The 15,208-nt window shown below is 57.2% G+C and overlaps 1 protein-coding gene across 12 annotated transcripts in view; it reads left to right on the top strand.

The window, feature by feature from the left end:
• Window positions 1–15,125, top strand: part of ARNT2 (aryl hydrocarbon receptor nuclear translocator 2) — a 101,828-nt gene extending 86,703 nt beyond the window's left edge. For 6 of the 12 annotated variants that reach the window (XM_074317798.2, XM_074317790.2, XM_074317795.2 and 3 more), the window contains 6 exons: window positions 606–729; window positions 3,176–3,275; window positions 5,368–5,506; window positions 5,914–6,064; window positions 10,349–10,510; window positions 11,905–15,125. In XM_074317798.2, the coding sequence (XP_074173899.2) occupies window positions 606–729; window positions 3,176–3,275; window positions 5,368–5,506; window positions 5,914–6,064; window positions 10,349–10,510; window positions 11,905–12,068 (840 nt within the window). In that variant the 3' untranslated portion in view covers window positions 12,069–15,125. The remainder of the gene's footprint in view (window positions 1–605; window positions 730–3,175; window positions 3,276–5,367; window positions 5,507–5,913; window positions 6,065–10,348; window positions 10,511–11,904) is intronic. The other 6 variants (XM_074317791.2, XM_088789389.1, XM_019743490.3 and 3 more) reach the window with 3 other exon arrangements.
• Window positions 15,126–15,208: the final 83 nt, after the last annotated feature.

The following is a 15,208-nucleotide window of genomic DNA, read 5'->3' on the forward strand; positions in this document are numbered from 1 at the left end:
CCGAGCCAGGGACAGTCGCAGCCGGGTGAACACTGCACAGGGCTCATGGGGACGTGCAGGCTGTGTGAGTCTCGTGCTGACACACTCGGGCCCACAGAAGCCAGCGGGACCCTGTCAGCTTCCCAGCTGTCCCTCCTGCGTCTCCTCTGTGTCCCCTCTTTCTCAGTGCCCCCTGTCTCCTCACTTCACCTGCACTGTCTTTTTCCATCTCACCCCCTTTCGTCCCCCCCAATCTCTTCCCTTTTCCTCTTTCTCTTTCCACTGCTCTGGCCACCTACAGAACCCACCATGTGTGGGCGTGTGGCCGCGCTCCTAAATGAAACTTCACGTCCGCTTGTCCCAATGTGTAGAGGAAGTCGGTTGCTTTTATTTCTATCTCTAGGAAATGAGTGTCACCCTGTCATCCTTTTTTGTCACCTCCAGTTCACACACCACCCGTCTGTTCTTGACTTTCACGTATAGAAAAACTCCCCACCCCACACACTGTTGGGCCTGGAAAACCCATGGTTCCACAGGGACGTGGCCTGATGACAGGAAACGGTGGCTGCTGCGAGCTGTTCTGTGCCTCATCCACAGGATGCTGTTGTGTTTTAATGTGCAAACAGGTTCCTGTCCCCAACCTGCCCGCCGCTGTGCACGAAGCCGGGAAGTCTGTGGAAAAGGCAGATACCATCTTTCCCCAGGAGAGGGATCCCCGGTTTGCTGAGATGTTTGCAGGAATCGGTGCGTGTAAGTGTCCAGATGACATAGAGATTGTGCCTGTGGGCTTTGCAGTCACTGTCAGGCCCTCTAGACACAGCCACCCGTGGGGACAGGGCCACGGACCGTGTGTGCAGTGACAGCTGCAGGCGACAAAACGAGCACTAGATCCCAGAGTCTGAGTGTGTTCTGTTTACTCCTGGCCTTGCCTCTCCTTTACCTGTTACCAGGGGCCTCTGACGTGTTGTCTTCAAAATTGGAGGGCTAGCGGTCAGTGAGCTCTGTTGACCCGCGACACAGTTTAGTTTTGTTAAGCTGAAGACATACCCCTGTTAACAAAACAAAAACAAACAAAAAAATCACAGTTTCATCCCTAACGTAGAGAGGACCACACTTTAAAATAAAAAATGTGTGTTAAAAAGAAAAGTTATCAAGCATCCCCACTACCTGGATATAATCATTTTTAAAAGTATGTCCTTTTTGTCTTTTTTACATACACGAATGCTTTTAATATGCAAAACTGAGCTCACACTATTTGGCAGCTAGCTTTTTTACATGACTGTTCCGTAGGCACACATCTCCCGATCATTGACCAATGTATATCATTTTTTATCGCTTGCATAGCGCCCCATTACGTGGCTGTTCCGCGGTTCACTCTGAACCCTCTAAGGTGGTCATCCGCTCACCTGCCCATGTCGCCACCCCTGTAGAGAGAGTGGTACTGTTCTCTGTGAAATGGAACCATGTGTGTAGCAGCCTCCCTCAGCCACACAGGGTAGCAACATCTAAAACTTGGAAATGTCTTCGTGGGTTCCGACATTCAGCGGAAAGTTTCCATTGTCATGTGGTCAAGGCATTTCACGTGATTAGCTGAAGGGAGAAAGCAGCGGACTCCTCACACAAAGGAAGCGTGGGGAATGCTGTCCTAGGGAGGGAACCCAGCAGCATCTACCAGGACGAACGCCTGGGCACAGTGTGGCCTGAAGGGAGGAGAGCAGGTGTCAGGCCTCCTGGCGCCAGCGTGTGCAGTGGGCGGCCACAGCTGTGATCCCCGCTTGGCCGTGGACCCAGTGCTCACACATCAAGGAAGGTGCCACGGCTGCCGCCCACTGAGGGCAGCGGGTGCCAACGCAGCACAGTGTCCAGCTGCCAACAGGAAGCAGGCCTGTTCCCAGGACATGGAGGTACCTGCTGTTGGTCCCCAGATGTGCCGCCCGCCCTCATCAGTATTGCCTCCATTTTATAGAGAAATGTATAATAGCTTCATTCAGCAAGAAGAAACCGGGGCATGTCTAAAAGGTTTCTCTTCCTCTCAAGTGAAGCTGAACTCATTGACCAGATACCCACAGCATTTCTGGGAAATCCCTTTGAAATTGAATAGGATACAAACATAGACACTTTCCCAGAAAGATGGCTACATTTTTTTTAAAAAAAAGGGGGGAAGGAAAATACGTGATTCAAAGTTTCTCTAGCAAACAAGCTGCTTTCACATATGGAAACAACAGGAAGACACACTATCTACTTGCACAACTTGAAAATTACTTGTATTGTGAAGTGAATGAAATAGGAAATGAGCAGGAGTAACAGGTTTGCAAAGTGGTACCGATGAAAAATGAAGCTGCTAACACCTAAAATTCATATAAAATTGTTAGGAGATACAAGAGAGGTAAAAATAATAAAAGCCAGAATCAAATCAGTTCAGCATAATTTGGATTCAGGGTAATAAACACACATTTTTCATCAGTATATACTGATTGATCTCTGACGTTCATAGAGAAACGTCACTTCCAGTGTGTTTCAACATAAGCACTAATGGAAGGGAAAAACAAAAGGAGAGAAAGGAGCCTCGCTTCCAAGAAAAGACAAGGAAATTGTTAGCAAATCGCGAAATACCCAGAAGAAAAAGTGAGACAACAGGAAACTATGGCCATCAGAAGTGGTAGAGGAAGTTGACATTCAGGGATTTTTGACTCGTAACTCCTGAATAATAACCTGCCAAAATATGATAGAACCAAAACAAAATGAAGTGAAACCAAAATAATAAAGATGGAAAAGATTGATCTTTATGTGACAGACACTTCACCACACCCCTGCTAACGAGGGCAGAACGGGGGTTCCAGCCCAGGGGGCTGAGTGCCAGAGCCTGCTCTGTGTTCCTCGCATGTGAAATGAGACATACCCACCCCACAGGGCTGGAGGGATTCGGTAAAACAGTGTCTGAGGAAGAACTTCATTAGTTCTTTCTATCTTCCCGACTCGAAAGGGCCCGCCTTCCAGTGGCCGGGGGTCTAGCCCAGCTGTCGGAGGACAGGTGGGTGCTCTCAGGTGCAGACAAGGCCCCCAGGAGGAGCTTGTGGAGCTCGGGCGCGTGCCCTCTGCCCTGCCCGCCTTCCGTGCACCCACTCTTGGGCTGCCCTCTCCGTGCTCTGTAGCCCAGGGAACCGCCTCCGTGTAACCCCTGCTCTGCTTTTCCCAGCGGAGAAGAAGATGATGAGCTCGGCCTCTGCGGCAGGAACCCAGCAGATCTACTCCCAAGGGAGCCCCTTCCCCGCTGGACACTCGGGGAAAGCCTTCAGGTACGTGCTGGCAGGTGGTGGGCAGGAGGATGTGCCTCACCGGGGAAGCCCGGGGTCTCAGAGCTCGGCCCTGTGTGCAGCGAACATCTGTGAATGGTTACTGTCCACGGGCCCTGGGCTGGGCTGAGGATTCTGGGAGCTCTGGGTCTGCCCTGCACCCTCCATGAGTTGCCATAGATACGTGGTGGCACGTAATCTTTCTCAGATGAGAAAGGTCCAGCCACCGTGCTCTAGAGCAGTACTTGCCAGAGAAAAGGGAGCGAGTTGGCCTCTAGCCAGACCTGGATGGATCAGCTGGGGACACCTGACAAGGTAGCAGGAAGTGCCTTGTCACCTGGTTTCCAGAGGCCACAGCCCGGTCCCAGGAAGAGAGGATAACTTGGCCCATCATGCCTGGTCTCAGCCTAAAGAGCCGCTCGGGTCTGGCCTCCCCAGGCTGGGTTCTCAGCAGCCTGGGCCAGTTGACAGCACTGGCTGCACCGTTGGAGCCAGCCTGGCCCCAGGGCTGGGGAACTGGAGCATGGGGTGGGGGGGAGGAAGAATGCCAGAGGGGCTGAGCACAGCCTGGGGGGCAGGAGTGATGGGGTACAGCTTCATCTGGGAGAAACAGGTCGAGACTGGGGGGCCGTGAATGCCGGGCTAGAGTATGGGCGTCGTCATTGATGGCTTTGGGGAGAGGCGTGACGTGAGGATGTGGGGTGTGGGGAGAGTTCCAGGCCGGGGGAGCAGTGAGGCTGCAGGATCCTGCTCTAGGCGGACCCTGGGTGGGGCTGTTGTCATAGAAACAGAAGAGGGCGTGGGTTGGAGGGCAGCTGCTTAACAGACGGAAAGGCAGGTGGCCGGCTGGCTGTGCGGGGACAGTGGCAGCCCCTGTGCCGTGGCAAGGGAAGGTGCTCACTCCATCCGCATCTATGGCATGCACGAATGCTGAATGAATGAATGAATGAATGAATGAATGAATGAAAGGGTGCCTGTGAGGCCGTAGCCTGTGGAATGGGCAGAATTTCCTGTTTATCTGAAGGGCATGAGCTGGTTGGAGTGCGGAGGGGTGTGGGACAGATGACAGAGGCATCTGAGCCTCCAGCAGGATGGCACTGCCACACCTCCCTGTATGCCCTCACCACAGCCCTGCATGGCCCTGCTGTGGGCACCAAGCCGGGCAGCTGTAGCCCACAGGCCCCCAGGGAGTGCTGGGCACAGGAGCCTGCCCAGAGCTCCAGGAAAACCCTACTTGTAGCCAGGGCACCTTTCCCAGGGCCAGCTGGGAGGGCACCGAGGGCTGGGGGGTGGGGGCGAGGCCCCCATAGAGAACCGTGATCGGAAAGGCCTCTGAGGTCGTTCATTCATCAGGGAAAAGAATGGGAGAGGAGCCTCATGTTACGAGAGGAACTGATTTTAGGACGTTGGGAGTGACGTCCCCCTTTGCAGTGGTCAGTGCAAGCGTGCGGTGTCCTTGGGTCCTCCCGATTTTAAGAGGAACCGGATAGCATAGAAAAGAATATTGCAATACTGTTAGTAAAATTGTGTCTTCTCCGAGGTCTATAACCTGCCTTTCTGCAAACCCAGCTGATGACCCACTTGCCCCAGCACCTTCGGGATTGTCCCCCCAACCCAACCTGACTCATCACGGGCGCCACCACGCTGCCCGTGCTGAACTGGGTCAGGCAGGTGCGAGGAGGCCCTGAAACAAGCCGGAGTCCTCCCCAGCGTCCCACCTTTAATCCGCTTACTGTATAGTGGGCACAGCTGGGGAATCGCAGGGAAGGGCCTGGCCGTGCAGACAGTGTGTGCCCAGGAGCTGACGGGTCAGAGACCGAGCCAGGGGAAGGGCGCTCAGGGCACCCTGTGCACACACAGCGGTGCCTGAGACACTGAACTAAACAGAAGATGACTGAAGGGAGGCAGGAAAGGTCAACAGCAACTGTGCTTAGGACCAGATCCCTCCATTCACAGGCTCTTCTTTCCGCTTAGAAATGAACCGACTGCCAGCCTGTGGTCTGGTAGCCCTGTGGGCACCCCAGAGGAGGGGCAGGTGGGCCTGGGTGGCGGGCGGGGCATCTCCTCAGGACAAATGCGTTTTCTTCTCTTCCAGCTCTTCCGTGGTTCACGTGCCCGGAGTGAACGATATCCAGTCGTCCTCTTCAACCAGTCAGAACATGTCCCAGATCTCCCGGCAGCTAAACCAGAGTCAGGTGGCGTGGACAGGGAGTCGGCCGCCCTTTCCCGGGCAGGTATGGACCTTGGTGAGGATATTGCCCCCGGTGCCAGCAGGGCCGAGCCCCGGGATGTGCCGTCCTCAGATGCCAGCTCTGAGCATGGGTCAGCGCGCTGAGCTGGACCTGACCATCCCACCGCAGCCCAGGAACACAAGCCAAGGGCCCATGATCGGAGCCAGAGGACCCAGATCCCTGTAGTCCGGTGGCACTTGGCCCCAAAGACCCAGGGCCCAAGTCCTTAGTTCCTGTGCCCGCACACGCCTGGTGCCCAGCCGGCCAGGGCCCGTGGGGTCCTGTCAGCCCAGAGCAGACACAGCCCTGCTGCCAGCCATACCCGGGGGTGATGGTGACCAGCAGGGACATCGGGTGGGGCCTGCCGGTGACAATCAGCTTTGTCCTGATTGGAGCAAATCCCCTCTCAGTCCAGCAAAACGCAGTCGTCTCCCTTTGGGATCGGAACAAGCCACAGCTACCCGGCCGACCCCGCCTCCTACAGCCCGCTGTCCAGCCCGGCTACCTCCTCGCCCAGCGGGACCGCCTACTCCAGTCTGGCCAGCAGGACTCCGGGGTTCGGTAGGTGGGGAAGGAAGGCAAAAAGTCTGGGGGGAGCCAGCAAAAATGCTTTCTGGACATCTGGAGTTTGGGGGGCCAAGCCCAGAATCCTGGGACCAGGTCTACAGGTTTCCAACAGTCTCTTTGGCTCTGAGGAGGCCGGCCGGTGGGGCTTTGTGGATTGACTGTACCATTTTCAAGGCCCTGGGACTCTGTTCCTGTCCTCTGATGTCATCTGAGTGCCACTTCAACCCTTTATGGCCCTTGGCAAGGACTTCCAGGCCCCCCAGGTCAAAGACCCTGTACTCTTGTTTCAGAAAACGAGAGAATACTTACAGGGGTGACCAATGTGTCAAGAGTAAACACTGTAAAGTTCTCTCTCTTTTTAATGTTAAAAGAGGGACCCCGTGCCACGTAAGAACATCTCTCCCAGCTTTGTGAGCAAAACCTCAGGCCGTACGGGCTGAAGTCACTGCCTTCTGGTGCGTGTCCCAGGGGCCAGGGCTCCTTTCCACACGAGGAGGGGCACTGAGCAACGCAGGGCTGTGGTAGGAAGCCTGAGCTGGCGCCCACCTCCTCGCAGTGCTGTCACCGCGTGGCGAGCAAGAGTGGGGCTCATAGGGCATTCTTGGGGAGTGTGAAGCTGAACCCACACATGCAAGCTTCCACTTTAGCCGTCGGTCAGCCTGAGGGAAGTTGGCTGGCCAGAGTTGCAGCGCATATGTGGAGGTGACACCTGCTCCCCCATCCCTGAGAGCAGCACTTCTTGCCCTCAGCCCAAGGTCCTGGTCCGACCGTGGTCGGTCCCTCCCCCAGGACTCAGCTGTCCCTCCAGCATGGATCCCAGGTGCTTGTGGCAGGTTCTCGTGTTCAGCCTTTCTGTCCTCACCGCACTCCTCGGTGAAGCTGAGTTCAGGAGCTCGGAGTGTGGCACAGACGTCCTTTCTGCGCTGGGTCTAAGTTACAGTGTTAGCCTGTCAGCGTCCTTCCAGATGCAACGACTCGGCAAGTGCACACGCGTTCACATGCTTTTCAGTTTAGGAAGGGGTGACTGCAGTGTCTAACTCACGCGTGACACGTGTCCCAGCAGGTCAGTACAGATCGACTCAGGCCCCAGCAGGGAGCAGTGACAGCTCTGAGGACAGAGCTCAAGGAACGCCAGCGTAGCATGGTGGCCTCCCTCTGGACAGCCTCGTCCACCCCCGCCTGCCCCGCCCGGCCCAGCAGGCTTCCTCTGGAGAGGAACGTTGAACGTATTTGCCATTCCAGAAATGTCCAAATGCTTTTGGTGGGAAATAGGGTGAATGGGTAGAGACGGGGCAGCAGGGGTGGAGGAGGGGAGGCAGGATTTCCGTAACCTGACGTGTTTGCAGACACCATGCTCCTCTCTTCCTGGCTTCTGCCCCCAAAACTCAGCCGTGAGCATCCCTCCCAGCACATTTGGAGGAATTACAGACCTTCCCGCCTCTCCTGGTCAGGGCTGTCGCAGCCTAAGCTTCACTCAGGAAGCACAGCCTGGCGAGAACCCAGCTCACGGTCTGTGGCCACCACGTGGCTTTCGGAGCAATAAGGCAGCAGGACGATGGTGGTGGCCAGCGGGTTCTTTCCAGGAAGAGGCTGTGGGTACGTCTTGGGGGGCAGACCACGTGCATCCCCCATTCTCACCCATCCGCAGAGCAGGTCAGACTGGGCTGAAGTCCGCCAAGGCCCCACAGTGCTCTGTCATCCGGGAGAGGTTCGAGCGTGGTCATTACTCACTGTTTACTCAGAAAGGTCACGAATGCAGGCAGAACAAAGCGGTTCAGGAGCAGAGGCTGAAAGGAGGCTTTTTCCCTTTGAGTCTCCCATCACGTGGCCAGTGAGCTCTCCCTGCGGCTACCTGTCCCTTTGGGGGTGCCGTCCTCCAGGAGGCTGAAGTGGAGGGAGGTCCCACTGCCTCCACGCTGCCGTTAGACGCTCTAAGTCGTAAACACCCAGTCCTTTCCTCCTTCCTGGATGAGGTTGTGCCGTGTCTAAAGCAGCCCAGGGAGTGGGTTTTGTTTCTGTTGCACACGTATGCGAACAGCACTTCCCTCCCCAGAAGTTTAAGTACTTTTTCATCCTGCAGTCTTGTATCTGTAAGCAATAGACTCCTGTCTCTGCCTGATGCAAATAGACGGCTAATCTTCCTCCAGTCTTCACCCCCCTCCGCCCTACTTTGTCTCTGTCCCTGCGGATGAAGGTGGCAGAATGTGTGTTTCTGTCAGTCCAAGTCGAGGCTGCCCCAGGGTGGGCCAGGGGCAGAGTGGAGCCCGGGCACTGCTTGCCAAGTCATTCGACGACCCAGCCAGTGCATGGGTTGTCCCCATCTCGCCAGTCGATAAAAGGCAAGGCCTGACTCACAGCCCTGCTCTCATCGTATGTGCAGGGACAGAGACACACAGAAACACCAGGGGGCCCCTGAGGAGTAGTGGGACCCAGGTCAGATGTCGCCCTACAAGTCAAAAGAGCAGTTTCAGAGAGGGGTGGTCAGGAGAGATGAGGACTGAGGCGCTGAATGCCTGTGGGCTGGGCTGGGCTGGGCTGGGACGGACGGCCGTGGCTGAGGAGGGAAGGAACGCAAGAAGACGCTGTATACGGATGGCTCTAGAAGTCGGATGGCAGAGGGTGGCAGAGGGAGACACGTAGCTTGCTGGACTGTGTTACTCTGCTGGAGCTGCCGTAACAAAGCAGCGCAGACCGGGTCCCCTAAGCAGCCAGCCCTGTTCCCCCAGTTCTGGAGGCTGGAGGCCGAGACCAAGGTGTCAGCAAGGTGGGTTCCTCCTGGGGCATCTCCTCGTGTCCGCACAGGATTATCCCTCTGTGTGTGTGTGTGTGTGTCTTCACCGCCTCCTCTTTTTTCTTACTCGTTTTTTTGTCTTTCAGTTACGGTTGACAGTCAGTAGTATATGAGTTTCCAGTGTACAGCACAGCGGTTAGACATTTACGCAGCTTCTGAAGTGACCCCCGATAAGTCTAGTCCCCACCTGCCATGCCACTCATCTTCTTACAAGGACACCAGTCATGTCAGCCGAGGGCCCCCCCTTGTGTCCCCATTAGAATTTGACCACTTCTTTAAAGACCCTGTGTCCCCATGCAGTCACCTTCTGAGGTGTTGGGGGTTAGGGCTTCAACACGTGACTGATAGGGACACGATTCAGGCCACATCAGGAAGGAAGGAAGGGCTGAGGGAGTTCATTCATGGTGGCAGGATTCCCGTGGGACCACCACGGTAGCAGGTCTGGGGGGCGCTGGGGGCTCCCGAGCAGACAGCCCCCAGGCCTGCCGTGCCCTCCTTCAGCAAAGTGTGTCCCCATCCCTCTGAGCAGCAGGTGGGCCCCCCGTGCTCTGTCACCTGCGGGATGGGGCCCATGTCTGTCAAGTGCGACTCTTTCGCCACCATGCTGCCTGCTGTAGATTTCCAGGTTTCCACGTCAGGCCCGTGGACACGAGTCCACTCGTGAGCCTTCCGCCCGGCCCTGGGTCTCTAGGAGAAGGCCCTGCAGATTGCCAGCTGCACTTTTTAAGGACAGAAGCCTACGTGCACAGGGGCTTCAACCCTTCTCACTCTGGACTCCTGCCGTGATTTTGTAGAACCCTGTACCAACTGTCATCACGCAGGGTGTGGAACGCACCCATAGACACATTAGAAGAGCGTACGTGTTTTCTTAAAGCTTTTGATGTCTCAGGCAGTACGATGCGCGAGACAGGTTGATTCTTCTCCTGAACTTCCTAGCTTTTCCTCAGGTTAACCCCAGTGCCCACCCATCAGGTAGGAGCGGCGGTCACCTGTGGTCTGCGTGGCTATTGGGAAGAGCAAGGTGGGGCTGTCCTGTCACCCAGAGCTTGGCACAGAGCCCATTGCCCCCCAAGTGTCACTGAACGGTTTGGAACGAGAAGAAAATTTCCTGAGGTTTGGGGTGTGCCTGTGGATACACGAATCCTTTCGGGTTGAACCTTAAAAATGTTTTAGACAAAACCGTGCTCGTGTTTCCTATTTTCTGTTTTCCACTGGGTGTGCTTTGTACAGTGTAGACAGAGGCAGGGGTGCTCTCTCTCTCAGGTGAATTTGCCGATTCCCGTAGAGCCCTAGCTTGTCTGAGCTGAGCCCACGTACTTTCCTCCCAGACCACGGACGTGCCGTCCCCTGGTCAGCAAACGCGTTCGGCCAGCTCTGGATGGAGCTTGCCCTTCAGACACGGGGCCCTCCGGGCTGCGGTGGTTCTTAGGTCCCAGGAGCCCCGGGATGGCTTTTAAAGGATGTGTCCTATACGTCGGCTCTTTCAGCTGAAAGTGGACAGAGTAGCGGGCAGTTCCAAGGGCGGCCCTCGGAGGTCTGGTCCCAGTGGCAGAGCCAGCACCACGGCCAGCAGAGCGGCGAGCACTCGCACCAGCAGCCGGGCCAGACCGAAGTGTTCCAGGTAACGCAGCGGGCGCCGCCTCTAGGAGGTACCGCGCCTTCTCTCTGCTTCTCCCCCACCCCCAGCCGCTGCCCCGCCCTGCCCTGCTCTCCCCACTGTGAGCGCTGCCCAACCACAGGGGGCCCGGCATGGAAGGCGCAGGGCGGGCGTTCTCTCTGGTCGCAGGCAGGGCGTTGCCACCGGCTGAGGATGCCAGGCCCCTCGCATCCCTCTGTTGTTCCATACTTTCCTGGTCCTTGGGCAGGCCTGGCCACCTGGCCACCTGCAGTGGACACGGACCCTGTGGGGTTTTCTTGGCTCCACTTTCAGCTGGAAAAGTTCCCACTGGGGAAGGCTCCAGATGGGGCCGTGTGCCCACTGACACCCCAGCCAGGCGTTGGGTCAAACCCACCCCATCTGCATGAGGGAGAAGCACCTCGGACCAAGGGCCCAGGTGCCCCATCAGCCCCAGGCCTGTCCTGTGGAGCAAGGGGGACGGACTGTAATCCCTGCTTCTCAAGGGACAGCTCGCCATTAACCCCACCCCATCCCAGCTCCTTTCCTGCGGGTCAGGCAGCATCTATACAGACAGCGGTCTAGAACCAGATGTCACACCAGATGTCCAAAGGTGCAGAGCAGGGCCTCACCCAGGTCCCAGCCTGGTGTCCCCTGACCTGCAGTGACCACCCCCCACCCCCCGTAAGGCTCAGCCTAGTCCTTACACCTCCCAGCAGCCATGGAGAGCAGAATTCCCTGTCCTGGCTCTTTGGGGTCATGATGCTAAGAAGAATTCTCGGTCAAATCAGTTTGTGAAACACTGATTTAAAAAGTCAGTCAGTTTCCTGACTACAGGACGTATCATGGCCTTGATTATACTAAAGAGGACTGATGATTTCAGGAGGAAAGTGAAAGATGCCTGGTTTCCCAAACATGTGTGTCCACAGAATTCCTTTCTCCTCGAATACTTCGTGGACAGAGGATTCAACAGAAGGCACTTTGGGAAATTTGCTGCGTGGGATTGAAATGCACCCATTCCTGTTTTCTAGATGCGTAGTCTGAGGCCCAGAAAACTTGAAGGACTTATTGAAAGTGCTGTGTAACCACACAGAGCTTTGGCCCTGCCCTCAGTACACAGTGACGAGGGGCCACGCAGTCATCCTCTCCCCTCCCTGCCCTGTGTTTCTGTCTCAGACTGGGAGCTTGTTGGGAGCCAGGCAGGGCTCTCCCTCCAGTGGGGTTTTTGTGCCCCGAATGTCCTGGCTCGGCTTTAAATAGACAAAGGAGTGATTGGCTGCAGGAGTGACAGCTCCCGGGAGGGAGCAGGTCCCCAGCGCCTCCGCCCTCTAGGACCCCTGCAGAGCGTCCCCCATGAGCGAGATGGCAGGCGGGGCTCTTTGGGCCGCAGCTGCCGGAGTCCCTGTGGCTCTCTTCCCTGTCCTGCAGGACATGCTGCCCATGACCGGAGACCCGACCCAGGGGCCCGGCAACTACAACATAGAAGATTTCGCCGACCTGGGCATGTTCCCGCCGTTTTCGGAGTAGCCGCAGGCCGAGGGAGGCGTCCGCTGTGCCGTGCCACGCGTGCTGTGACGCTGACGCCCATGTGAGTGGGGCCCTGCTCGCCCTGCTGCCGGAGCCCCCAGCAGAAGGCCCCTCCCTCGCCTGCGTGGCCCCAGGCACGGCGTCTTCAGCTCTAACCCGCAGCCCCGGCTACTCGACTGCCGGCTGGAGCCCTGGTGGAGCCCTGGTGGATGCCGGGGGTCGGTTGTATTTATTGTGTTGTATCTGTGTGTCCTTGGGAGGTGAGGCCATTGGGTCCTTCACAGCTGGTTGTGAATAATCTCGTCGTAGACAGTTTTCACCTATAAAACGCTTAGTTCCCATCCAGGTTGCCCGAGCGCCCCCACCCCCAGGCCTGCCCAGGAAGCTGGAACCAGGTGTCTTCTTGCCTTTATCTCCTGGGTGTGGGTGGGGCTCAGGGCACCAGGAGGAGGCGTGAGCTGGAGGCGAGGGCACAGGGACCCACCCGAGATGGGCCTGGCTCCCGGCCCCCGCTCGCCGCGTCCCAGCACCGCCTGTGCTGTGGGACGTGTGTCCTTTGTGCCGTGTGGTGAGTCCCTGTCCTGATGGACGTGCTGTGCCCGTGTCTGTTGTGTGGCCAGAGAGAGTGTCAGAGGCCAGGGTGTGTCGCGAGCACGCCCCCACGTGCAGCCCCCACTCTAGCTCAGCAGCACCCCAACTGGAAAGGCGCCAGGCTGGTGAGCTGAGCCGAGCAAGCGGGGCTCACGGAGGTGTCTGTCCTCCTGGCTCCATTGCTGAGGCCACCTGGAGGTCACAGAGAGCCTTGTGGCAGGTGTCAGTGGGGGGCGGGACACCCAGGCCCCTGTCCTGTGCTCTGAGCCTGTTTCCCCAGGACCAGCCCCAGGGCACGGGGGGTGGGGGGGGGTCGTTCTCAGTGACTCTGGGATGGTTTACGGCTGAGCCCCACACGTGGAGGTGGGAACACTTCCTGAAACACTTCCTGCCAGGCCGCCCCAGCCTGCTTTCTTCTGCCAGCTGGGGAACAGTGGCGTCTCGGGAGGGCAGGTCTGTGGTCTGAAGACTGGGGTCCAGTTTGGGGATAGCTGTGAGTCTGCCGTCCTCACCGGGGCCTTGCATTCCCCCCGGTGGTCGCAGAACGGGAGGAAGTGCTCACTTCTGGAAGCTTCTGCCTGGCTGACCTCTGAGCCCTGGCTTGCTGTTTCCTCAGATTGGAGGAGATGAATCTCAGAATCCACCCCCGTTTTCACTGACCACTGCCCCTCCCACGCCCGTGCCACTACTGATGGCTGCTCTCTCCTTTCCCTTGCCGCCAGCCTCCTGTTTGCATTTCGGTCCCCTCGGCTCCCTGACTCCCCCAGGGAGGGAAGCTACTGCTGCTGCCTTGGGGCGGCTGGAGGGGCCTACCCCTACCCCCCAAAGCCCTGTGTCCCTGCCACAGCCCCTTCACGTGGCCCCTCAGGCCCCTGGCTCAGAAGCAGCCCAAATGCCCCCCCAGGATTCTTGAGGGCCAGGCAGAGTGGAGCTGGTTCCAGGCGGCCTGAGGGCCCAGTGAGCCCCGCTGCTGGAGGGGCCAGGGGAGTATTTGCTCCAAGCCTCTCAAACCTCTGCGTGAAAGGCACCCTGGGGGCACCGTTGGCCCAGCTTGTGTGGGGAGCTCCCCCTGTAAAGTCCAGTATCGCTGGGTGGAATGCCCTCGGCCACTGCCCCCTCTGTGGGACCAGTTCTTAGCCTCCAAATTAGCACTGACTGTAGTTTCCTGTGTAAATAGGGGTGATTGGGTCTTGGATTTCGATGCACAGGATGTGGTGTTGCCCTCAGGAGTCTCTTGGCTTCCAGGGAAATGGCAGATTGTGGGGACTCCACTCACCCTGACAGTACCAGACCCAGAGGGGCCTTCCCGGTACCGGCCGGCCCGGGCTACCTCTGCCTCGCAGCCTGGAGCCGGCCCAGGCAGTGGCCAGTGATTTCCAAAAGGGCACAACAAGCTTTTGGGTCAAAGGATGGTTTCCGGGTGAAATGAAAACACTTTTTGTTGTGGCCTTCAGCCCGTGCGTTCAGAAGTTTGGGGGCTTTTGTGTTTGTTTTTCCTTCTGCTTTTCTTTGTGGGAACTTGGGGGTTTCCAAGGCAGCTCATTAGGTTGGCACACTGGCTGCAAGCGGCCACGTGCCCGGGTCTGTGCTGGCCACTGAGCGGGCAGAGGAAGGAGGTGGAGATCCTTGATCCCAGAGACCTTTAACCTACTCCTCTCACTGAAACTCGATTTAGCAGGTGCAGACAGCTCAAGTCTTGGTCCTGGGAGGCGAGGATTTGTGGGTGACTGAGAGCCAGAGGTCTTTATTTGTGCCTGTGAGAGGCTGTGTGTTCCCCAGATCAGCACACCTGACAACGGCAGGTGAGCTGGTGCTGAGAAGCAAGGATGTCCTCGTCCCCCCATGTCCGCACTCGGGACAGCACGACAGTGGACACTCACCCACCTGCTCCCTAACTGTTAGGACCTGTCTTGTTAGCAAGGCCGTGCCGGTTACCTAGCGCGCTGGGCAGTAATGAGTCAGGGTAGAAATGCTGTTGGTTTTACCAGAAAATATGGGTTTGGTCATTAGGTCGCTGTGTCCTGATTTGCCGGGGGTCGTCCCCTGTCCCCCTCCCTCTACCCAATCCTCATCCTGTGTCCTAAGGGGCCGCAAGCGCCTGGCTGTCCCGTTTCCCCTACTGCCTGGGTCTGGGGCTACGGGAAGAGGTTCCGTGCCCATGTCACAGAGTCTGGGTCTCATGGTTTTGTGGTCAAGCAACTGGAGAACGCCTGTGGGGCGCTGCCTGGAGGTGACAAAGCGATGGCCCCTGGGCTGTGCCTGGACAGGACCGCGAGCTTCTTGTCACCATCTCACTTTCCTGCAGAGACGGAAGGTCTCACAGATGAGCTCCCGTGGACAATTTAAGCACTTAATCCTCTGTCGTCTAACTTTTCTTCTTATGGATGTGAACTGTGCTGTGCCTCAACCATCACTTGTATTTCTTGAATGTTCTCGATGACTAACAGTGATTTAGGTCGGTCGTGTGTCTGTATAACGAATGTAACTGCCTTTTAAAACCTCCTTGCAGTAAAAACGACTTTGAACCATGACGAGCCCAGGCCAGCTTTGTGCTTGAGCAGTGCAGGGGCCCTGCCCTTGGAGTTTGGGGGGCGCTAGTGGACGAGAGCCAGGG

This window comes from Rhinolophus sinicus, chromosome 13 (genome assembly GCF_057876585.1).
Source record: "Rhinolophus sinicus isolate RSI-liver-muscle chromosome 13, RSI-T2T, whole genome shotgun sequence".
In the NCBI taxonomy this organism is placed as follows: Eukaryota; Metazoa; Chordata; class Mammalia; order Chiroptera; family Rhinolophidae; genus Rhinolophus; species Rhinolophus sinicus.